This window comes from Triticum aestivum, chromosome 2B (assembly GCF_018294505.1).
Source record: "Triticum aestivum cultivar Chinese Spring chromosome 2B, IWGSC CS RefSeq v2.1, whole genome shotgun sequence".
Classification (NCBI taxonomy): domain Eukaryota; kingdom Viridiplantae; phylum Streptophyta; class Magnoliopsida; order Poales; family Poaceae; genus Triticum; species Triticum aestivum.
The window spans coordinates 493,573,426-493,597,470 of record NC_057798.1 but is presented as its reverse complement, the minus strand read 5'-3'; the positions used below and the strand labels follow the sequence as shown (position 1 = coordinate 493,597,470).

Sequence of the window (24,045 nt, the reverse complement as noted above, 5' to 3'; positions counted from 1 at the left end):
AGAAGTTAATTTGAGCTCAAATTGCATATAAATCAAATAAACTCCCACATAATTACTCCCAAACTAAAACCCACAAATCACTGTACTTATAGAAAATTGCACGAGCTAATCTAGCAATGAGAGATGAAAGGACAAAGTTGCTACCCTTTGTGAACACTTGGATAGATGGTGTGCATTCAAATCTTGACAAATCTTGGCAAAAATAGAGGATGAGCTCGAGCAAAGGGAAGAGAACAAAGGAGAGAAAGGAGAAAGGAGAGCTTGGGCTTGTGCTGGAACAAGGAGGAGTTTATATAGGGACATCTTTAGTCCCGGTTTGTATCACCAACCAGGACTAAAGGTCCACTTTAGCCCCGATTGGCGAGACAAACCAGGACTAAAGGGGCCCGTAGGGGCCCCAGCCTGACGCCAACCTGCAACCACCTCTTTAGTCCCGGTTGGTATCACCAACCGGGACTATGTGTCACAAATGAACCGGGGCTAATGATGCCCGTTCCCTCATCCGCTCCTTGCCGTTGGAACCGGGACTAATGGTCACATTAGTCCCGGGCCGTAATCAAACCAGGACTAAAGGGGTGGACGAAAGGTCTGTTTTCTACTAGTGAGAAGAAGAGGTCTACGAAGACTTTTAGGAAAACGTCAACGTTTGCTGGCTTATTTGGCAAAGAAAATAGAGCACGTTATAAGAAATTAATCGGTTAGTTGAATATTCAGAAGTAACTTAATCGTTCAAATTTTTATATGACAAAAATCATGTTGTTAAATTCATATTTGAGAGAAGTTTTTAATAGTATAATTTTTAAGTCACAAAAATGGTCAAAGTTTATTTTTGAAATCTGTGTGCGCCAATTCATTTGAATGGAGAAAGTAGATTCTTGCGTTTTTATCATTCTTACCTAATTCAAAGATGCCCTAAGGGCATCACCAACACCGACCCTCAAACCTCCTGCAATTGTCGTGACCGCCGAAGCCATCCAATGGGGTCCTGTATCAGTCCGGGGCTCGGTCCGGACGCGTTTTGTTCCTTAAACCGGAGAGAAATGTGGGGAGATTGGCAGGAGTCCGGACCGCTGTAACTCCCGATTTTGACCGCTTTGGCCCACCCAATACCACTCCCCCACCCACGCGTGCTTCCTGCCCGTTGCCTAGCTACCTGCATTCATGCCGCTATAGAGTGCGCCGCTCCACATTGAATGCGGCTCAGGGCGAACACGACCTCTCACTGCCTCCTCCATTGAAGCGGCGTGCCGATCGAAGGCACCGCCTGCTGCACACCCGGCTAAACACGCCTCCTTGCTGCATTAAAATGCCTCCATTAAACCCGCGTGGAAGTCGAGAAACCTACTCCAGCAACACATTCGTTCACGAGCGGGCCGACATTAAGCGCAACACCGGTCAATCTCCTCCCGCCCGCCCTCTATTTAAACAAGGCCAGACGCCGGGCAAGAATCGCACCACTCCATCGCTCTCCATGTCCTCCTTCACCATTTTCTCCACTCTTTCGATGGCATCCGATGAGCCGGGAAAGTAGTTCTCCGGCATAAAAGATGGATGGGTGGTCCGCCAAGCCAACCAGATACGAGTGAGCCATCTCGCTGCTCCACCTCCCTCGCCTAGCCCGACGGAACCAGTTGTCACCCCAAGCCGGCGCGTGGTTCAACAACTCACCGCTCGAAGCCAGCTCGTGGAGGAGTGGCGAGTTGCTCCATCCCAGCACGACGAGGAGAACGGCGGCACGGGCATGGTCGCCTCCAGTGCCTACGACCGCACCATCCGCCATCGACGTGCATAGCCGCTCCATGCACACAGAGAAAGAAGCTGGCTGCACAGATGTCGATGAGGTGGAGACCAACACGTCCGCACCTGCCGCCATCATTTAGGTGAAATAGAACACGGGAGGCCGCCGCCGCTTGTATCCCATGGAGGCCACCGCTGGGGCGTCGCTGGCTTCTACAGCTAATGACTTGTCAGGTATTTATCTCAAACCATCCTGGACACACCCGTTTGGGATTCATGGAAGCACCTTCCCCTCTGGCTGAAGCCCCCTCTTTGCCACTTCGATGAGCGGCGTAGCCGGACATAGGGAAGATACAGGGAAGGAATATGCCTCTGGGGCTCAATGCAGTCCAGTAGGGGGCTGCCGGACATGGGGAAGACAAAGGGACCCGTTGCGACCGGTTGTAGACTAGTGTAGTGTATCCTTGTCGTGGGAGTGGAGCTCCACACGACTATATATGCACATAATTTTACTTTTTTAGTTAAAATATGTCCAAAGTGCAACCATTCTTGTCTGACTTGTGATCCGACCGTGTTTGCATGAATTTCATCCGGTTTGTTAAAAAAGAGTTTGAAATGTACGCGGTCAGCATTGGATGACATCCACCCGCATATGTGTCCGTGAAGTGACCCCTGTCAGTGGACTGATGCGCAAAGAAATTTAAATGTTACCATTGGATATGCCCTAAGGAGTTGTGCAAAACCAAAGCTTCTTCCGCCGATTCATCCAAATATTTTTTTCATTGACGCACCCCCAGTTTGCGAAAGCATTTCTTTGATGAGGTAAAAGCACTAGAGGTCCTAGAACTTGCGCACAATGTGATGGTTTAGTCCTAGAACTTGCAGAAGTGAACTATATAATCCTAGAACTTGCACACAATGTGCAAGTTTAATCCTGAGCCAATCAAACGCAGCCAAGTGGCGCCAGCTGGCTCTATCGGGTCATCACTGGATATTTGCAGATACCCCCTGCCATTTTGTGATTTCAACCTGCGGTACAACCATAGAAACAAATTTCCTGCCATTGTCAATTGATTGGAACTCTGACAGTGTCTGCTCGTACTAGCTAATTTGCTATTACCACCATTGCTGCCATTCCTACATGCACTACTACAGTTAGGACACTTCATCTTTTAGTGTCAATGACAGCTGATATCTTATCTCATCTGTTTTCTTTGTTTGTTTCCTTTTAACACTGCTCACTATTTGCGATGTTACATTTTTAGAGTAATGCTTAATTTTTCAAGCATACGAGGATAGGAAAATTCGGGTCCATGAGAATTTGAAGCCAGGTGGTGGAACTGCTCGTCAACTCCTTCACCAAGGTCAGCTGGGGTCACATAGGATACTAACTCACTTTGGTAAATAGCAAGATCTAGAGTACTGCTCGTAGTATACAATCTATCTTTCTGTGCTTGCTTGTTTAGAATCTATTCATGCATGTTTGTAACTGTAGATGAAATGATTTATTCTACGCAGGTTGAAGAAGATGAAGCATCGAGAGATAATTCTAGCACTTTACATAGAATGAGCAGCTTTTTTGAAAAGGCATGCCAGTCTTCTTGTGAGGGTATAATGTTGAAGACTATTGATATTGATACTGGATACTCTGCTTCCAAGTGCTGTGATTCATGGTTAAAGGTGCAAACTGATGTTGTATGCTGAAGAAGCATTTACCTTAATATCTCACATTTTTCTGAAACATCTTGCGTGTGAAGCGTGACCATGTGGAAGGCCTAGGTGATAGCCTTGACTTAGTTCTAATCGGTGCATGGTATGCAAATGGACGGAGAGCTGGATGGTAAGTTCTCCACTTCCCGGTGCATTGAGTCAAATGCCCCTAGCTTATCCTTCAGTTTGTTTTCATAGGTACAACCCTTTTCTAATGGCATGCTACAACCCTGAATCTGAAGAATTTCAAAGTGTATGTAGTGTTATGTCTGGTTTCTCAGATGATTTCTATAAGGAGGTATATTTGAATTGTTATTTCGTTTAATCGTGCCACACCTGGCATCTTTAAGAACACATGCCCGCAATTGCTTACATGCGTTTTTTGGAAAAGGAGGCCTGCCCCGGGCCTCTACATCTGAACGATGCATACGGACATCTTATTAAAAAAGTCTCAAAAGTAGCACAAAGTTATAAAGGGATTACAGCTCGTAAGTGGAGTAAAAGAGGGGAAAAATGTAAATGCTCAATATTACAACCGGTATGACAACATAAAGGACAAACTCCCTAGACTCCTATCCTTTTATGCGACCGCCATCCAAACCGGTTAAATATAGCCCGTGCTATCATCTTTCACTGGTTGCATCCAGTAACCAATGTCTCCCTAGAGTCCATAGGAGTGAGTAACCAATAGCTCTAAAAATTACATGCAAGAAAGTTAAAATATGTTGTCTGTTAAAAATCATATCATTCTTGCAATTCCATATAGCCCAAACAAGCGTACATATTCCAATCCGAATACGAGACGCAGTAAGATGATCAACCCAGCTAACCACGTCCCAAATAATGATTCAATGCTAACTGGAGGAGTAATGTTAAAGGCTATATGGATCATTCTCCAAAGTAATTTCGCGAGAGGGCAATCTGTGAATAAGTGTTGTATTGTTTCATCATGATCACAAAAACAACAACGTGAACTGCCTATCCACCATCGCCTTAGTAAATTATCTTTGGTGTGGATCACTTTCTTATGGACAAACCACATAAAAAATTTAATACGCAAGGGAACCTTATTCTTTCAAATATATATCGATCTTGGGATTGGGCCAGAATTAGTTAGATCCATGTAAAAAGAGTTCACTGTAAACACTCCGTTCCTAGCCAACTTCTAGTGTATCAAATCGGGTTGGTTGGATAATTGAACATCTATCAATCTTCATACCAAGTGCATCCAAGCATTCCAACGCTCCCCAACTAACGCTCGCCTGAACTGAATATTCAGAGGTATCGATTGAAATATTGTGCCCACGTAATCCTCCTTACGTTGCACAATATTATACAGGATGGGGTATTGTAAGGCTAGTGGCGTCTCCCCTAACCATGAATCCTCACAAAATCTTGTTGACATCCCATTGCCCACCAAGAATTTGACCCTCCGAAAAAACAAATCTTTCGTTTGCATGAGCCCCTTCTAGAATGGCAAGTCAGTTGGTCTCGTGGTGACCTGGGCTAGCGTTTTCGGTTGTAAATAATTGTTGTGTAATATATGTGACCACATACCATCCGTCTCTGCTGCTAACCTATAAAACCATTTACTCATAAGGCATTTATTCTTAATTTCCAGGTTTTCAACACTGAGACCCCCCTGGTCCTTGGGTCGGCATATTATACCCCATTGTGCGAGGCGGTATTTCTTCTTAGTGACATCTGACTGCCAGAAGAAACGAGATTGAAAGAAATCAAGTCTCTTCTGCACCCCCTTCGGAACCTCGAAGAAAGATAACAGGAACATCGGCATACTAGTAAGTACTGGGTTAATAAGTACTAGCCGACCTCCATATGACATTAGCTTGCCCTTCCAGCAGCTAAGCCTTTTGTCAATTCGATCTTTGATGCATTTCCATTCTTTATTAGATAACTTACGGTGATGAATCGGTATGCCCAAATAACTAAAGGGCAAAGAACCAAATTCGCAGCCAAACAATTGTCTATATGTGTCTTGCTCCTCTTTGGCCTTACCAAAGCAGAACAATTCGCTCTTGTGAAAGTTGATTTTAATCCACACAATTCTTCGAAGAGACATAGTGTGAGTTTCATATTCCGAGCTTTTGCAATGTCATGTTCCATGAAAAGGATAGTGTCATCAGCATACTGTAAAATGGAAACTCCCCCATCAACCAGATGAGGGACAAGTCCATCCACTTGGCCGGTTTCCTTGGCCCTGCCGATAAGAGTGGTCAACATATCTGCCACTATATTGAATAAGAGAGGAGACATCGAATCCCCTTGTCTCAATCCCTTATGGGTGTGAAAATAATGACCGATATCATCATTAACCTTAATTCCGACACTACCTTTTTGGACTAGCGAACCCACTTGGTTCTGCCATGCCTCATTGAAACCTTTCATGCGCATTGCCTGTTGAAGGAAAGGCCATTTAACTTTATCATATGCCTTCTCTAAATCCACTTTGAAGATAACCCCATCTAGTTTCTTCGAATGAATTTCATGCATCGTTTCATGAAGGACGATGACCCTTTCTAGAATGTGTCTCTCGGGCATGAAAGTTGTTTGACTCGGTTGCACCACCGAATGGGCGATCTGTGTCAATCTATTGGTACCCACTTTCGTGAATATTTTGAAACTCACGTTGAGAAGACATATTGGCCTGAACTACTCAATCCGAACTGCCTCTTCTTTCTTTGGCAACAACGTAATCATGCCAAAGTTAATATGAAACAGTTTTAAGTGACCGTTGAAAAAATCTTGAAACATAGGCATAAGATCGTCCTTAATAATATGCCAACATTTCCTATAGAATTCCGCAGGGAACCCATCTAGTCCCGGTGCTTTATTCGGTTTCATTTGTGATATTGCATCTAGAATCTCTTTCTTAGTAAACGGTGCGGATAGAATATCATTCTCCTCCGACCGAAACTGAGGGATATCTCCAATAACAGACTCGTTAAGGGAAACCGTGCTCTCTCTCGGAGGCCCGAAAAGTTGTTTATAATAGTTAGAGATATATGCTTTTAGGTTCTCATGACCCACTGTAGTCCCTTCGTCCTGCTCAAGCTGGATTATTTTCTTCTTCCTATGTTTTCCATTCGCAATCATGTGAAAGAATTGTGTATTATCATCCCCTTGGACAACCTTGAGAACCTTAGCACGCAATGCCCATTTGAGCTCCTCTTCTCTAAGAAGAGCTCATAAGCGTTGCTCAGCTTCAGATTTCATGGTCTGCTCAGTCACATCAAGAATATTCACTTCTGCTTTTATCTTGAATGTGATTTTTACTTTAACAAATTGAAAGTACAAAAGAATGACGATCAACTGTGAAAATTACATATACAGGAATGATTATGTAGTGATATAGAGGATGCTATGTACATCTGCGAGAGGCTGACTCTAGCAATTCTAGTGAATCTGTACCTAAAGGGATAAATTCTTGCCATGCCATCTATTAGTTTATATTGTTTTAATTTGAATGCAAAATTGTATCTACAATCAGAATTCTGAATATTTGATGTTATCTATGTTTATGCCTCGTGATCTTGGAAATTTGATCTGCAGATGAAGGAGTTTTATTCCAGTGAAAAGATATTGCCCAAGAAACCTTTTTACTACAAAACAGATGAGCTGCCGGAGTTGTGGTTCACTGCTGAACAAGTTTGGGAGATCCGAGGTGCAGGTAAAATGTGAAGCCCTGTCGTGAACATCTCCACTTGGAAACTACAGTATAGTGCATTAGAGAACCTACGTGCCACTCATTCACGGAGGTTCCTCTTCTTTTTTGTGTGATATACTAATTCTTCCAAGGACCAGCCTAATTTTGTTGGGCTTGTACTACAACGTAGTACTCCCTCCGTTCTGATTTACTCGTCGTGGTTTTAGTTCACACATGCCTTGAAGAAATTGACGGATATCTCGCAAGCACGGCGTGTCTAATTTCCTTCTTCCTGGCAGATCTCACACTATCCCCTGTCCATCACGCGACCATCGGTATCGTGCATCCGTCGCGTGGGATCTCCGTGAGGATGCCGAGGCACATACGATGCGTTCCAGATCGGAGCCCAGAGGATTGCAGCATTGCTACCGACGTTGCTAGCATGTCCAGAGCCCAAACCAAGAAGATGGAGGTGAGCAGCGATGGCCAGGTGCAAGTCACCAGTGACAGACATCAGCCTCGCAGTGCGTTTTGTACATATACATTAGCAGGAAAGTTTGTGGCAAACGCCGCAGTAGCTTTTCACCTTTTTTGTAAGTATCAGCAGGTTGAATTAAAGAAATAGGAGGGGCTATCTGCAAATGTTCAATAGTTGACCAGCTCAGTCCCGTTGTCGCCACTTGGCTGCTTCTGACTGGCTCAGGACCAAACTTACACATTGTGTGCAAGTTCTAGGACTAAATAGTGCACTTTTGCAAGTTCTAAGACCAAATCATCACATTATGTGTAAGTTCTAGGATCTCTAATGCTTTTACCTCTTCTTCGATGATGCACGATAATTAAGCGATGGCGATCGAAGTCGGCAACCGGCGCGTGCGACGTGGCGCAATAACCTGAGCAGTCAAGCTCGGCGGCCATGATAGAATGGGTTGGAAGCGCTGGGAATGAACTGTAAACAAATCACTGTGCGTTATCATTTGACAATTCATAGCACAGCACTAACTCGTTAATCTTGTACTACTCCTACGTTATCCAGATGTAAATTAACACGGTGCGTTCAAGGATTCGAGACGACTTTGACCATTCGCCGAGAGCCACCTGCCAGCGGGCGTCGGGTCGGTGGTCCGCGCATGGAGCTATTAGAGCATCCAATAGGTGCCCTACAAGAGGGCAGGATCACTGGGCAAAAACGCTACTCAAATAGGTGCTTTATATGCACAAACATTACTTCAAATTTACAGCACCAGCAAAATAAAAACATCAAGTGTTGTAAATTTGCATCACTTGGACGCATGGAACAAAATTGAAAAATGCCGCGCGAATGACCAACTGTTGCATGAACCTTCCCCTCCCCACTCCATGTGACCGCCGCACCACCTCTGCGCCGCCACCTCCAAATCCGACGACCCCCCCCCCCCCCCCCCCACCCCCACCCCCAACGCATCGTCGCGGCCCTCCGCACCTGGTGGAATTAGCACGCCACCGGCTCGCCCTCCTCGTTGTCTGCTACAGCCGCCTTGTCCTCATCGCCACGTCTTCCTCATTCTCGACCACCGGCTCTTCCTCGTTGGCGCACCCGCGCTACTGCCATGCTTGGAAGTTCTCTATTCTAGGGCATCTATTGGAGATGGAGGTTTGTTGGTGCTGTAAAAAGCTCCTTTTGGTGTTGCAAAATTTTCTCTAAACAGTTTTCCATGCCCTATTAAAGGGCACCTATTGAAGATGCTCTTAGCTTGTTTCCTTCGTTTCCTACCAACCCTAAGCGGCTAGGGCAAACCATCCCCTGCAGACTATACTGGCGAGTCCATGGATTCTCCTCTGCTTGCCGCTCATGCGGCCGGTGGCGGGGAGGAGATTCCCGGTACCTCCGCTTTGGTTAGTAGTTTAGGTCAGATTTTTTAGTCTTCGCTGTTGCGGAGCTCGGCCGGATGGCGGCGCTTCTTCTTCGAGTTGTCTTCCGGGCTTCAACCCGCCTCGAGTTCATCTGTTTGTCAGTAGTCGACAAAGCTCCGGCGAAGATACCTGTCATCTCCTTGGGGTGGTGAGGTTAGGGTTTCTCGCCATGTGGTGAGATTTGTTGTCACGTGCGTTAGTTCTATGCAAGGATTTAACGACAATGATGTGGCTCCAGGGCATTGGTCCTTAGGGGCACGTGCACGAACACTTCTCGGCTATCATCGACAAGATCAAGCCGGCTCGGTAGGGGGAGCGACGACAAGGTGCGTCGGCGGCTCGTTCTGGCGGCAATATTGGTTGTTCGGTGGTCTCCGAATCTCGATGTAATTTTAAATATGTTTAAGATACTTTGTACTTTCGATGAACTTTTGTAATAGAGATGATCCTTTCCGGAAAAATAAGAAGATGCTCTTAGCTTCTTCTTTTCGAGAACCAGGAGATGCTTTTAGCAATAGCTGATTGTTGTCGGTGCATACCATAGCGCGTTGGAGAAATAAGGGCATCCACAATGTATAGAAAATATCATTGCCAAATTGACTTTTGGCTTCTGGCACCCCCATTACGCATTGTGGAGACTAATGCCATAGCCAAAAAGATGGGAACCGAAGCAGTGAAAAGTAAAATGTGATTTTTGTGGAATGATAAGTGAAAGGTAAAATATGTGTTCTGAAAATGAAAACAATATGAAGCTGAAATGCTAACTTATGTGAATTCTGTTTTAAAATGTTTGAAATCTGTTTTAAAATGAGTGAAATATGTTATATTGAAATCCTTTTTGAAAAGGGTGCAATATGTTATTATGAAATCTTTTTAAAATGAGTAAAATAAGTGAAATATGTTATATAAAATGAGTGAAATATGTTTTAACAGGTGTGAAATTTGTTTTAAAATGATTGAAATATGTTATTATGGAATATTTTTTGAAATGAGTGAAATATGCTATTATAAAATACGTGAAATGTGTGATATAGGTATTTTAAAATCGTTCGAAATATATTTAAGGCCGGTCTTGTTTTAGAGGTCTACTCGCCATGAATTTATTTTTTTTGTGAAAAAACTTTCGATCTATTCATCTTCAATCATGGCAGTACAACGAACACCAGAAATAATAAAAATTACATCATGATTCGTAGACCACCTAGTGATGACTACAAGCACTGAAGCGAGCCGAAGGTGCATCGCCGTCAACGCCCCTCCCTCGCCGGAGTTGGGCACAACTTGTTGTAGTAGATAATGAGAAGTCGTCGTGCTAAGGCCCCATAACACCAGCGCAGCAAACAGCAACCGTCGATGAAGAGCAACGTAGATTGAAAGGATCCAACCCGAAGACACACGAACATAGACAAACAATAACCAGATCCAAGCAAATCCACTGAGTGTAGATTCGGCGGAAACACACCTCCACATGCCCACCAACGATGCTAGACGCATTATCAAAACGGGGGCTAGGCGAGGAGACCTTTATTTCATCTTCAGGGAACCGCCGCCGTCTCCCCTTCCTGAGCAGAACACAAACCTTAACAAAAATCAAAGTGACAACTAACAACGGAGCCCTCCCGTCGGCCCTTGCCAGGATCCACCGCGCTCCCATGGCCCTAGGGCCACCGGAGGCAAGGCGGACCTGTGGCGGCGCCGGAGAGAGGCACGGGCCCTAACTTTTTTTGAGGAGGAGGACGAAGAGGCGGCAGCTGCTTTTCTGCTCGCCATGAATTTAAATATGTAAAAGTTTCAAAAATGATTTTTTTGATTCAAAAAGTTACGAAACATTTAAAATGATATAAGAAAAATGAAATGTGAGTCTTAGGTTGGAGAGGGTATCTATACGCATGCAACACTTCTCTCCTCTCTCTCTCAGCTGACACGAAAAACTATTGTTGTGACCCTCTTTGTTTGTACTGATGTGTGTATTTATCTAAAAAGATTGACAACTCATAAAAAAGTAACACTAATTTTACAATGCTAGACCTACAAACAAATGCGGAGTACATTACTTTACAAGCTCTTTCCATCTCTTAACCAATCACAATTTTCACTCCCCCTGATTTTCTGAGGGTGAGCCACCTCCCTCATTTATTGACCAATCAAGTTAACCCTTTTTGTATATCCTGTAACTCGTTAGTACCTTTAGCATTACTGCTAATTTTAATGTAGAGAGGAACGACTAAGGATGTCCCGGTATACCGTGCAATTTTCCGCATTGCCATAAGTATCGCTTCCACACCGCCACCGCAATCGTGATTCTAACTGAGGCGCGCGCATCATCACAGGCCAACCAGCCAGCCACTACACTAGCTTTCCTAGGAGCTAGTAGTCCCATGGCCATGGCCAACTCGACTGTACCTCCATGCCTCTTGCTGCTAACCATCGTGTCCCTTGCCGCCGCGAACGGCGGTGGCAACAACTCCACCGACTCCGGGCAGGTCCGCCTTAGCTGCGGCGCGTCCGCCTCAGCCACCGACTCCGACGGTCGTGCGTGGGACGGTGATTCGACGTCCAAGTTCTTGACATCGACGAACGCCGGCGTCGCGGCTCGTGCGTCGTATCAAGACCCATCGCTGCCTTCTTCCGTGCCTTACTTGATGGCGCGCGTGTTCGCGTCGAGCCACACGTACACCTTCCTCGTCCGCCCCGGCCGCGTGTTCCTTCGCCTCTTCTTCTACCCGACCGACTACGGCAACCGCAACGCTTCGAGCGCCCTCTTCGGCGTCACGGCCGGCGGCGTCATGCTGTTGCGCGACTTCAACGCGTCCCAGAGCGCGCTCGCGCTCGACGCCACCTATCTCGTCCGCGAGTTCTCAGTGATCGTCAACTCGAGGGGGAGGCTGGATGTCACCTTCGCGCCGTCCACCGCCGCCTCCTCCCACTACGCGTTCGTGAACGGCATCGAGATCGTGCCCACGCCGGACGTGTTCACGGCGCCCGTGCCGACCTTCGCCAACGGGGGGCGGCCGGACCCGATGCCCATCCGCGCCGACACGGCCTTCCAGACCATGTACCGCCTCAACGTCGGCGGCACGGCCGTCTCCCCGGCTGACGACTCCGGACGCTTCTACCGGACCTGGGACACCGACTTCCCTTACATATTCGGCGCGGCCGTCGGGGTCTCTTCCAAGAAGGACAGCGACGTCACCATCCGATACCCGCCGTCCGTTCCGCCGCACATCGCGCCGGAGGGCGTGTACGCGTCGGCGAGGTCCATGGGCCCGGATCCGCAGATCAACCTGAAGTACAACCTCACCTGGATCCTGCCCGTGGACGCGGGGTTCTACTACCTCCTGAGGTTCCACTTCTGCGAGATCCAGTACCCGATCACCAAGGTGAACCAGCGCTCCTTCTACATCTACATCAACAACCAGACGGCGCAGGAGCAGATGGACGTCATCACGTGGAGCGGAGGGATAGGGGTTCCGGTGTACACCAACTACCTCGTCGTAACGACGGGCTCCGGCCAGACGGACATGTGGGTCGCGCTGCACCCAGACCCCAGCACCAGGCCGCAGTACTACAACGCGATACTCAACGGGCTCGAGGTGTTCAAGCTCCAGACGTACGGCAGCAACAACCTCGCCGGGGCCAACCAGCGGATCCCACAGAAGCAGCTGTACCAAGGAGAGTTCAAGAGGAAGAGTGCCGTTGCTGCGGTCGTTGGTGGAGTGGTCGCCCGTGCCCTCCTCGCGGCGTTGATCGGCTGCGTCTGCGCGTGCGCTATCTGCAGGCGGGGAAGGAAGTATGCGTCGGTGGTCGTGTGCGACCCAGAGTCCATTCCTGAGCAACCAGCACATGGTCTACCTAGCCCAAAGGAAAGGGTAAAGGTATGGTAGATCCCGGGACAGAGCCTCTTCATCCTGTCCGTTCAACCCTGCCAAGATTTGTGCGGCTGTCTGCAGCTAATAAACCCTGTCTCTAAGCACGAGTAGGTCGTAGCTTCACTGTTCACTGATTAGATATGCATCTCACTATTCACTGAATCTCACATGCAGGTGTTATTTTTACTAAATCCCCCAAAAATCTCATATCATCCACTGAACACCCAAAACTTATTTCGTCGTCTGATCCCCTTCATTCGCGCCTTCCTGATAGGAGCCTAATCTACACGTAAAGCCACCATACGCCAAGGTTTGTTTACCCGGTCATGGACCATGGTTGTTGATGGCGCCGCTAGCATGGCATCCGCCTGACGCGCATGGGAAATGCCCCACACGGCATACAAACTAGAACATCTGACTTTTTTGTAATGCCGACCCTCCTCACGTCAGTACATCTGGTTTCCCTCGTGGATAATCCGACCTATGCCTGAACTTTGAGTGAAACTAGGAACCCATGATTTATTACTGTAACATTGTTCATGAATTCAAGCAACATACACATGTGAGACTACATTGAGGTAACTTGGTTTTAACTAAATTCAAATGACTTGGTTTCATGTACTCCCTTCGTTTTTATTTATTCTGCATATTAGGTTTGACTGAAGTCAAACTTCGTAAAATTCTACAAGTTTAGAGAAAACAATATAGTCATTTACCACAAAAAATCTATATGATGTGAAAGTACATTCAATAAAGAATCTAACGGTATTAATTTGTTATTGTATATGTTAATATTTTTGTGTATAAACTTTGTTACTTTGATCAAACCTAATACGCGGGATAAATAAAAATGGAGGGAGTATGAGTTTATGGCTTTCTATCTGCCAGACAATTAGTGGCTATCTGGTGAAGCTCCATGTGTCATTGCCGAAGAACACAAGCTGGTCCAAGTTTGTGTTAGTCAAAGCTACATTGATATGTAAAAACTTCCCTTAAATTCATAAAAACATCGAAATGCCACCACAAGATCAGTTGTGATTTGTAAGTATGGAGGAAATAGCAGTCCTCAATGGGTACTTGTGATTTATGGCCATATTTGTTGTTTAATTTATATTGGATTAAAGTGTCATGTCATACTGGTTCCCTCCCATCTAAAGACAATCATTGTTTTTTTTGAACAAAAAAGACAATGATTGTTGCTAGTAAGTAGAGTTTGTGAATTGGTGAAAGTCACTGTCATATGTATATGTAGATTCATACATTTGTCCTCTACCTGTTTTGCCAATATATATATTTTGAAACAAGGCAAAAGACTTGCCAATTTTATTAATTAAAGAGAAGGTTTAGACAAAAGCTGCAAAGCGGCAAAATAATAGACTGCTCTCGCGACATAGCTGCACTCACGTCTTTGGCTCCCGCCAACACCCAAAGATGGGCCTCCTCTTTGATCTTGGCAACAATAATAGTGGTCAACGAAGCCATCTTGCGAAAAACTCTTGCATTTCACTCCTTCCAAATTTCCCACACGACGAGCATTAGAACAAAGCCAATAGCTTTCTTGATATGCCCTCGCGTGTTAACCGTCTTCAGCCACCAATCTTGAAGCATGCCTTCATGGTGCCAAGTCAATGGTGAGTGGTCATGAATGCCAAGCTAGACGGCCACCTCGTTCCTGATGCGGGCAGCGAATCTACATTGGAAGAGAAGATGGGCGGCATATTCTTGGACTTGTTTGCATAGGGGACAAAGTTCGGAGTTTGGCCAACCTCGCCGCTGTAACTGATCTGCCGTTCACACATGGTTTTGAATGATAAGCCAAGTGAAGAATTTGCATTTTGGGGGAGCCCAATTCCTCCAGATTGTGGGTGAAGTTGAGCTAAGAACTTGGCCCTCGAACTGCGCCATGTACGCCCTAGCCGCCGAATATTCGCCATTGGAAATGAATTTCCATGATAGTCCTTCCTATCAGGATTGAGAGCAACACCATCACTCATCTCCCACAGAACCACAAACTCCTGGATATGTGGCAAAGTGAGTCCCTGTGTAATGTCGATTTGCTGGAACCAGAAGTTGTTGTCAAGGGCCTTGTTAACCAAACCGGCCTTCTTCTTGGATACTTCAAAGATTTTGGCGCGATGCCTTTAGGCCGAAGTCCATTTAGCCACGGGGATTCTCAAAATTTAGCCTTTTTGCCATCCCCAATGGTCAAGCCAAGAACAAATCTTTGTCACTGTCAGTACAACGTGTTTCCATCCCCACACAAGTCTTAGGAGGGTCGGCCCATTCAAACCAAAGCCAGTGAAGACGAAGGGCAGTCGCAAACTTCCCAAGATTAAGCACACCCCGGTCGCCAAAAATCTTAGGCTTGCAGGCAAGCTCCCAATTGACCTTGCACTTTCCACCAGACACCTTATCACAACCAACCCAAAGGTAGGCACGTCGCAGGTTGTCAATCTTTTTCCAAACCTCGGCGGGGAGCTCCAGCGGCGTGAGATGGTAGATCGCAATGGCCGTGAGGACCGCTTTGACAAAGACAATACACCCGGGGACAACAACATGCATAGCCGACCACGGCGGTAGTTTGCCCGCAATCTTGTCCTCTGGGTACTGAAAATGTATGCGCTTAAGTCTAGTGACTGGCAGGGGAAGGCCGAGGTATCACAAGGGGAATGAGGTCCAGACCGCCAGGAAGGTTTGAAGAATGTCGCCAAGGTCAATGTTGGCACATTGAATGGGTGTGACTAAGCTCTTGTTGTAGTTGGTAACTAACCCAGTGACATCACCAAAGACAGAGAGTGTTGAAGCGAGAAACTATATATCTTCATTGATTGGAGCAACAAAGATGGCTGCATCGTCAACATATAAGGAGGCCTGGATGGGGTTGCCACGGAGGGGCTGGAGATTGCCTAGCGTAGTAGCCTTGGCTAGGATATGGTGCAGTGGATCAATGAGGAGGACAAAGAGCAGGGGAGAGAGAGGATCCCCTTGTCGAAGCCCACAGCGTGCTTGATTGGGTCGCCAGCAACACCATTAAGTAGAACTCTAGAGGAGCCCGTGGAAAGAAGAGCAGATATCCAATCACAGAACCGACTCGAGAAGTGGTGGTGGCACAACAAGTCCATAAGGTAATCCCATCTAACCGAGTCAAAGGCTTTCTTGATGTCCAGCTTGAGAAGCAAGGTTGGTGATTTTGTGCGATGTAGGCGGCGGGCCAAGTTGTGAAAGTACATGAAGTTGTCGTGGATACTTCTTTTCTTAAAGAAGGCACTTTTCGTTTTGGAGACAAGCGTGGGCATGTGAGGGGATAGTCGAGTAGCCATCATCTTAGCAATGATCTTGGCAACCGCATGGATGAGACTGGTAGGCCGGAAGTCGGAGATGTCCTCCACCCCATCTTTTTTAGGGATGAGTACAATGTTAGCCGAGTTGAGCCAGTGAAGGTTGTTGACATGAAGATTGGAGAAATTATTGACCGCAAGCATTATCTCGGGCTTAATGATGTCCCAATATTCTTTGAAGAAAACTACAGTGAATCCGTCAGGGCCCAGAGTTTTGTATCCTGGAAGCTCTTGTATCGCAACACATACCTCCTCCTCATTGAAAGGAGACCCAAGGTCCGAGAGGTCGTAGGAAGACGGCGGGATGCAACCCCATTGAAGTCTTTGGAGCACAAGGGGCCCTTCCCAATGGATTTTCTAAAGTGACTCTGAATAATGTCTTTTTTCTTATCATGGCTCGTGATCCAACCATTATTGTGCTTAATACAGTGGATGAAGTTCTTTCTCTGTCGGTAGTTGATTCGAAGGTGAAGAAAACGAGTATTTGTATCCCCTTCTTTGAGCAACTTAGTTCTTGAGCTTTGTCGTTTCCTTGCCCTCTCGAGAACCGCCAATGACACAATCTTTCTCTTAAGATCATTTCTCATATTCCCTTCGCCCGTTGAAAGTGCCCTATGCTCTTGCGCAATGTCCAGACGGAGGATGATCTCAAGGGCCATGTGAAGTTGGATTTTGTGGTTCGAGAAGATGGATCTGCTCCACTTGCCAAGGCATTGGCTTGTTCTCTTAAGCTTGTGGAAAAGCACCTGATAGGGCTCAGAGTGGCTGGTTTCCTCAGCCCAGGCGTCCTGGATGATTTTCTTGAAGTTGGGCATTTTAATCCAGAAGTTTTCAAATCGAACCCCCCTCCCCTTTTTCAGAACATGGAGTGAAAATAGATTACATCTTGCTGCATTGCAAATCTAATTTGTCTAGTTGGATTTAGTTCGTTAGCTCTATTTCATAAGGATAGGAGCACGGTAACTGGTGATAAATGGAAGCATTCACATTAAATTTGTTCAAACATTGATTCTTGTAAGTGCATCTAGTGCCACCCCTAGTTGGTTTTAGAGTATTGACGACAAACATGGTTGAGGGACTAATGTGTTTGTGAAAATTGCAGGATAACACAGGTAGTAGTCCCTCATTGATTCGGTTTACCTACCAGAGATGACCCCTAAAAATGTATGAAGACATTGAAGACAATGGTGGTTCGTGAACACATTCACGTTGAAGATAATGATGATGAAGACATTCACTTGAAGACTATGGAGTGCGAAGACATAGTTCCTTTCGTTTTCCTTTTCTTCTTTCTTGAGTCATAGGAACCACTGTACTGTTAAGTGGGGTCCAAGTGAACAAAGTCAGATGAATGAAGTGACGCTCAACCAAAATTCTATGTCTTCGAGCGAAGACTATGAGAGAAAATCTTATCCAGAGTTGGATAAGTCAGCTTTGCTTGTAGCCCAAGCCAAGCTGCCGTGTGTGTTTGAAATCCGACCGTTGGACACGTGTCGGTTCCTTAGTGACCTAGGGTCATTTCGGACATATCATGTCGGGTTGCCTCCTTGCTATAAATAGACCACCTCCTACACCATAAATTTGTGGCTACTCAGAGTCAGTGCACGGCTTTTGTTGTTTAAGAGCAACCCACCTCCGAAGCCTTTGAGAGAGAGATCCTTGCGAGAACAAAACCCAAAACACCCACAGCCAAAGAGTGTTAGGCATCACTGAAGTCTTTCTGTCTGCGTGACCTGAAGACTTGTGTCACTTGAGGAATGTGCATCCTCCAGCCGGTTAGGCGTCACGTTCTGAGGATCCAAGAGTCATTGTGGATCGCCGGTGAACAGAGTCTGTGAAGGTTTGGAAGTCTACCTTGAAGACTTATCAAAGTGATAGGGTGAGGACTGGGTGTCCTTAGCTCTAGGGGAATAAGGTGAAGACACAGTCTTCTGAGTTCAATCTCAGCCTCCCTAACCAGCCGTACAGTTGTCACAACAACTGGAACTAGTCTACCAAATCCTTGTCTTCACCAAGAAACTAGTTCTATCCCCTACCTTCCCTACTTTTCAGTTTGTCTTCGTGAAGTCATTGCTTGCTTGCCTAATCTATTTGACTTCATTGTGTGAAGACTTGTCATTGTTTGGCTCCGTACTGTCTTCCTTTCTGATCCTTTCTACCCAGCTGCTGTTAGTCTTCGTGCATTCACTGTATTGCTTGCTTGACTATTGCTTGTCTAGTGTAGTTTATCTTCCGCTGCATATCATATAGGTTCAGATTAATAGTTTGTCTTCAAAGACCTCATTTTTTGAAGGCTTTCATAAAAATCGCCTATTCACCCCCCCTCTAGTCGATAACTAGCACTTTCAATTCTGAACTACCAAAATCAACACAATACCTTCAAAAAGAGAGAGGGGGGGGGAACATTTCAACATGAGCTTACATCACATGGATTTTTAACAATTTATTACTCTTCATATCCTGGTTACAGGTATCATCTGCTCTTCATATTTTAGAGCATCTCCAACAAAAGCGCGATTTTAGCGCCGCGCTGGAAAAACGCCTTTTTTGCGCGCACGCAGCCATTCCGGGCGCTCCAGCGGACGCGCCAACAACGTGCGCGTGCTATAGTTGGTTCAGTGCGCGGAGCAAAGTGGCATCGTGCGCCGCTTATTTCGTGCACCCGCTCCTGGGCGCTGGACAACGGCGACTCGCGCGTGACTTCCACCAACTGCCGGATCCAGCCGCCCGCACCTCCGCATTTACTCCGGCGGCCCGACGACGCTTCCCCGGCCTATCCCCATGCGCCGCTGCTGCTTCCTCCACCTCATCTCGTCGCCGCCGGCCCTCAAGAACGCCATTCCTTCGACGAACAACACCCGGCCGCCCACTGCCGCTCGGCACCCACAAGATGTTTGACAAAATGCTTGTAAGGTGTGTATTGCTTAAACTTCACATTTTGTAGATGAATTTGATGCATGTTGTTTATAGTTTTATAGACTATTTTAAATTCAATATTGTAGATGAGTTCATCATATGATTCTTCCGATGAAAAATTTGATATTCAGGAGAATGACCTTGCAATGATCCTAGCTATGCACGTTAATAAAAAGCCGAAGCACGGTGGTTCGGTGACGGGTCGTTAGAAAAATTGGAGGGATAAGATTGATGCCGACAATAGATTGATGAGGCATTATTTTGTGGATAATCCCGTATACCCTGAGTCATACTTTCGGCCTCGTTTTAGGATGAGCACCGAGTTGTCCAAATGCATTGCAGAGAAACTGGCGAGCCATGATCAGTTTTTCAACATTGGAATGTCGCCGGAGAACTCGGGCATAACACCTTTCAAAAGGTGGCAGACGCTTTGCGTATGTTGGCATAGGGTATTTCGGCTGATCTAGTTGATGACCACTTAGCCATGGGTGAGAGTCAAGCCATCATGTGTGTCAAGCACTTCGCAGACAAAATTGTGCAAGTGTTTGGTCCGAAGTATTTGAAAGCTCCCAATGCTGAAGACGCCGCAAGGCTTTTGGAGATGAACAAAGCTCGCGGGTTCTCAGGTATGCTTGGCTCAATATATTGCATGCATTGGAGTTGGAAGAACAATCCTAATGCATGGCATGGACAATTCCACTGCCAGAAAAAGGGTTCCACTATAATCCTTAAAGCAATGGCTGATCAAGAGACTTGGATTTGGCATGCTTTTGTTTGGAATGCCTGGATCTTTGAATGGCAACGTTCTTAATTGGTCACCACTGACGAATAGGATTGCAAATGGTGAACTGCCACCGGTGCAGTTTGTAGCAAATGGCCATACATACAACTATGGCTACTATCTTGCGGATGACATATATTCAAAGCGGCAAACATTTGTGAAGCCGTTCAAAAAACCGGAAGGTAAGAAAAATCTTGATTCACGCGGCGGCTAGGAAAGATGTGGAGAGAGTTTTGGAATTTTGCAAGCCCAATTTGCTATTGTGAGAGGACCGGCTAGATTTTGGGATCAAAAGATCCTTTGATACAACCTGAACACTTGTATGATCATACATAACATGATCACCGAGAATGAGCGTGGGCAAGATTTAGACTACTCCTAGTATGAGCTCTTGGGACGTCTAGTGCGACGGAGGGCTGAGAGTGTCGCCTGATTTGTTGCCTCCTATCATGCCATTCGACGTGCCGAGACGCATGACGATCTTCAGAACGATCTAATCGAGGAGTGGTACGGTGGGCATGGAATGGCTGACAAACTAGTGATTTGTATGTTTGATGTTGTATGTTTGATGTTGTATTGTTGAACTATTTGTTGTATTGGAAGATAAACTATTTGTTTGAGTTGTAATAAAATTGAACTATTTATTGTTGATTTATTTTTATGTGTTTGATCTTTCTGATTTTGTTTGAGTGGCAAATGTTGTTTGTGCTGGGCGCGCGGGCTGTTTTTTGCAGCGCCTGCTGGAGCGGCTCACGCGTGCAATATTTTGCGGCGACCGTTGGAGTCAGTGCTATGCTGCATGGCGCAAAAAGTTGCTATTTCTGCGTTGTAAATGTTATTTTAGGCGGCCGCGCGCCTGTTAGAGATGCTCTTAAGAGAGTTGCATTACACGTTGGAAAACAATTGTTAGGATCTCAGTTACATCATGCAGCATTTGGCTGTTACACAGAATAGATAGGGTCTTCAACTCCTAACAAGTTGTATCTATTCATCAGCAAGAGTAATTGTATCTGCTTTCCCTTGTTCCCTCCAAAAAACAAAAAGAAAAAAAGAACTTTTCCCTTGTTCAAGTGGACGGCACCTTGGCGTGTAAATCATCAGTGTTGAGTCATATGTTGTCACAAGACGCCTTGTCATTTTTTTGAGTCTCGCTGTCGCTGTCATGTTTTTGCCAATGTTCTAGCAAATTGAAGTTAACAGACCTTCCTCTTCTTTAGACCCCACAGTTAAAGTAGATTCATCATGTTACTTCGCACGGTAACTGGTAAGCAATGTAAGTATTCACATTAAATTCGTTCAAACAACGATTCTGAACCACCAAAATTACAGCACAGCTCCTTAAAGAGGAGAAGAAGAGAAAAACCATTTCAACATGGGCTAAATGATTATCTCAAGAGAATTTGCATTATTTATATATATGCTAAAAAACATCGTTCTCAGGTCGCAATACAATGGATTCTCAATCACATCATGAAGCATTCGATTGTTACTTAGAATAGGTAGGGTTCTCTTACTAATTACCAACTCCTAACTTGTAGGTATTCATCAATAACAGTTATTTCTGCACGCAGTACACTTGAGCACTGTCTGTGCCTGATTATAGCTGTTTTCCACAGATCATGACGCCTTGTCCTGAATCATCAGTGCTATCTGTGTGCTGCTGCTAGAAGAGGAGCACGTCATTTCTCTTTTAAGTCTCGCTCTCTGGTGAAGACCCGATTCTGCCTGCCGCCGCCGCCCTCTTGACCGGGCTCGACTCGGATTTGCCGGAATCATCGTCGGGGCGCTTCCTCTTGAGACGATCAGTGGAGAGAATCTGCTCCAGCACATAGGGCGGCAGGTCCTTCCTTCGGGTGTGCGAGACGTCCAGCTCCATGCCAGGCCTCCAGAACGCGTACGTGTACACCTCGTCCTTGAACTCCTGCGTCGTCAGGCGCAGGTCGAACTGCGGCGGCTGCTGCTGTTGCTGTGGCGACGGTGCCGGCTTGGACAGGCCCACGAAGAAGGAGGACGACCGCCGCCGATCATCATCATGGGGCTTGGCGGCGTAGGCGTGCGGGTGCGGATGGCAGAGCAGTATGCCGGCCGTGGCCATCTCGACCCTGACCACCAGCTGCCTCAGCCGCGACTCCACCCACCCCTTCCACTCCCGGAGATCCTCCTCCCCGCCGGCCACCTTCACGTCCACCCGCAGGTAGCTTTTGTACGCCTTGAAGAAATTGAACGGCCTGAACAGCGCGTCCCACGCGCCGGCCACGGCGATCTCCTGGCAAACCTTGTGCGCCGCCTCGAACTCCGCTGTCATGGTTCGCAGGGTGGCGCGGGAGACGTTGTAGCACGAGTTCATGCACGGGTATGCCGGCGTGATGACGGGCATGAGGTGGCTCCCGTCCCGGGGGTTCCTCCGCGGGTCCCACACGGGGAGCCCAAGCGGCATCTCGCCGCCGTCGTCGTCGTGCTCGATGTCCCGCAGCATCACCGGGCTGGGCCACTTCCACTGCGAGAAGATCCGAAAGAAGCGCGGCACGAGCATGCTGGGCGCGGCGTTGGGGTAGAGCTGGCACACGCGCGCCACGAGGATGGCCCACCCCACGCCGCCGACGAAGCCCATGGCGTTGGAGTAGATGCCCCTCGCCTCGGCCCAATGCTTGACGCAGCGCAGCGTCGTGCGGAAGGCGCCGGCGTCCGGGACCAGCCGCATGATCTCGTCGGCAACGCGGACGCCGTTGAGGCTGCGGACGGTGGCCATGTCCAGGCCGCGGAGAACGGAGCGGCCGCGCAGGTCCAGGTCGCTGGGCACCGCCGGGAGGCAGACGCTGGCGTAGAGGAGGTCCACCTGGACGCCGCGGAACCTCATCTTGATGACCGGCACGTACGCGCCGGGAACCAACTGTAGCTCCGTCACCGCCTCGGTCTCGGCCAGCACGCCGCCCAGCACGTCGAAGAAGTCGTGGTGGCGGTCAACATAGGCGGGCCCGACGACGAGGGCGTCGATGTCAGAGCCGCGGCCATGGACGCCGAGGCGGTACGAGCCGAAGGGGAGCAGCAGGGCGGTCGCATGCTCGGCCATGCCGTCGGGGTACTCTCGCTGAGCCGTGAGCCGCTTCACCCAGCGGTCGACGATGCCCTGGAGGTCGCGCAACACATCCTCGCGGGCAGCCGTCTCCTCAGCGCTCTCGTGCAGGCCAGCTTCACACAGGTGCTTCTCGAGCTGCGTCGTGCTCTCGTGGTCCGCCGGCGTCGGGCCAACCAGGAAGATCGGGGACGCCATTGTTTGTAGGCTGCTAATAGAGCAGAACTAAATCAATCGACTTGAACGAAGATGTAGAGAGGTCTTGCTTTTATCTGCGTGGTGATTGATGGGAGAGGGAGACGGTGTGTAGTCGAACTCGGATTGCAGCGTTCGTTGCAGTCCGAAGCCGTTTCCGGCAACAGCTCGCATTTGGTAGGAACGAAACTAAAACACGTTCCGCAAAGGATTTGATTTGGTGGGATTTGGATTCCAAATCTAATTTCCTCGTTTGCAGCCACATGGATTTGTGAAATGAAACCCTATTTGTGAAGGACGCCGATAACTGCCACACGAGCGGCATTTAGTGGGGTTGTGCCGCACGTCCTGACGGAGACGACCCCGCCCCCACCACCAGACCAGATCTCTAGCGCCTCCCCACCCCCACCCGCACCGCCACCCCCACCCCCGCGACGACGAGCTAACAGGTTGATCTCTGATCTCCTCCTGTTTCTCGTCCTTCTTCTGTCCAGAAAAGTGAAATTGCAGATTGCCCATGAACATGGCGACTAGATCCACACTATCATGACAAACACACCACGGATTTGTGTGTATTCAAATTTGTCCGTCAAAGTACACCAGATCTGCCATATTCTATCCTAGAGTTGAGCTAAGCTTCTGGGTTGGGTTGGTGCGAGTAGTTGATGCATAAGAATGCGTAGGAATCACTAAAAATAGGGAAAAAGAAAGAAGGGGATTTGGGTGATGCATAGAGAGGGAGGAAAATAATTGCCACATGTTTTTTTTTTCTCGAATATGCACGAGTGTGCATATCATATATTAAAGAAGGAAAGGCAAAGATGCCTCCACCGGTCAATTACAAGCGTGGCGATTGCTCACACATATGT

General features: G+C 47.3%; 2 protein-coding genes across 2 annotated transcripts; one reads left to right on the top strand and one right to left on the bottom strand.

Annotated features, from left to right (window-relative positions):
• Positions 1-11,326: 11,326 nt before the first annotated feature.
• Positions 11,327-13,560, top strand: LOC123041478 (receptor-like protein kinase FERONIA). Its single transcript, XM_044464079.1, has one exon. The coding sequence runs from the start codon at positions 11,383-11,385 to the stop codon at positions 12,886-12,888; it is 1,506 nt and encodes a 501-aa protein (XP_044320014.1). The 5' UTR covers positions 11,327-11,382; the 3' UTR covers positions 12,889-13,560.
• Positions 13,561-21,306: 7,746 nt separating this feature from the next.
• Positions 21,307-23,206, bottom strand: LOC123041476 (nuclear poly(A) polymerase 4). The gene has a single exon (XM_044464078.1). The coding sequence runs from the start codon at positions 23,177-23,179 to the stop codon at positions 21,599-21,601; it is 1,581 nt and encodes a 526-aa protein (XP_044320013.1). The 5' UTR covers positions 23,180-23,206; the 3' UTR covers positions 21,307-21,598.
• Between the last annotated feature and the right edge of the window lie 839 nt (positions 23,207-24,045).

Coding starts and splice junctions, on each gene's coding strand:
- LOC123041476 (XM_044464078.1), bottom strand. CDS start 23,179: ATGGCGTCCCCGATCTTCCTGGTTGGCCCGACGCCGGCGGACCACGAG.
- LOC123041478 (XM_044464079.1), top strand. CDS start 11,383: ATGGCCATGGCCAACTCGACTGTACCTCCATGCCTCTTGCTGCTAACC.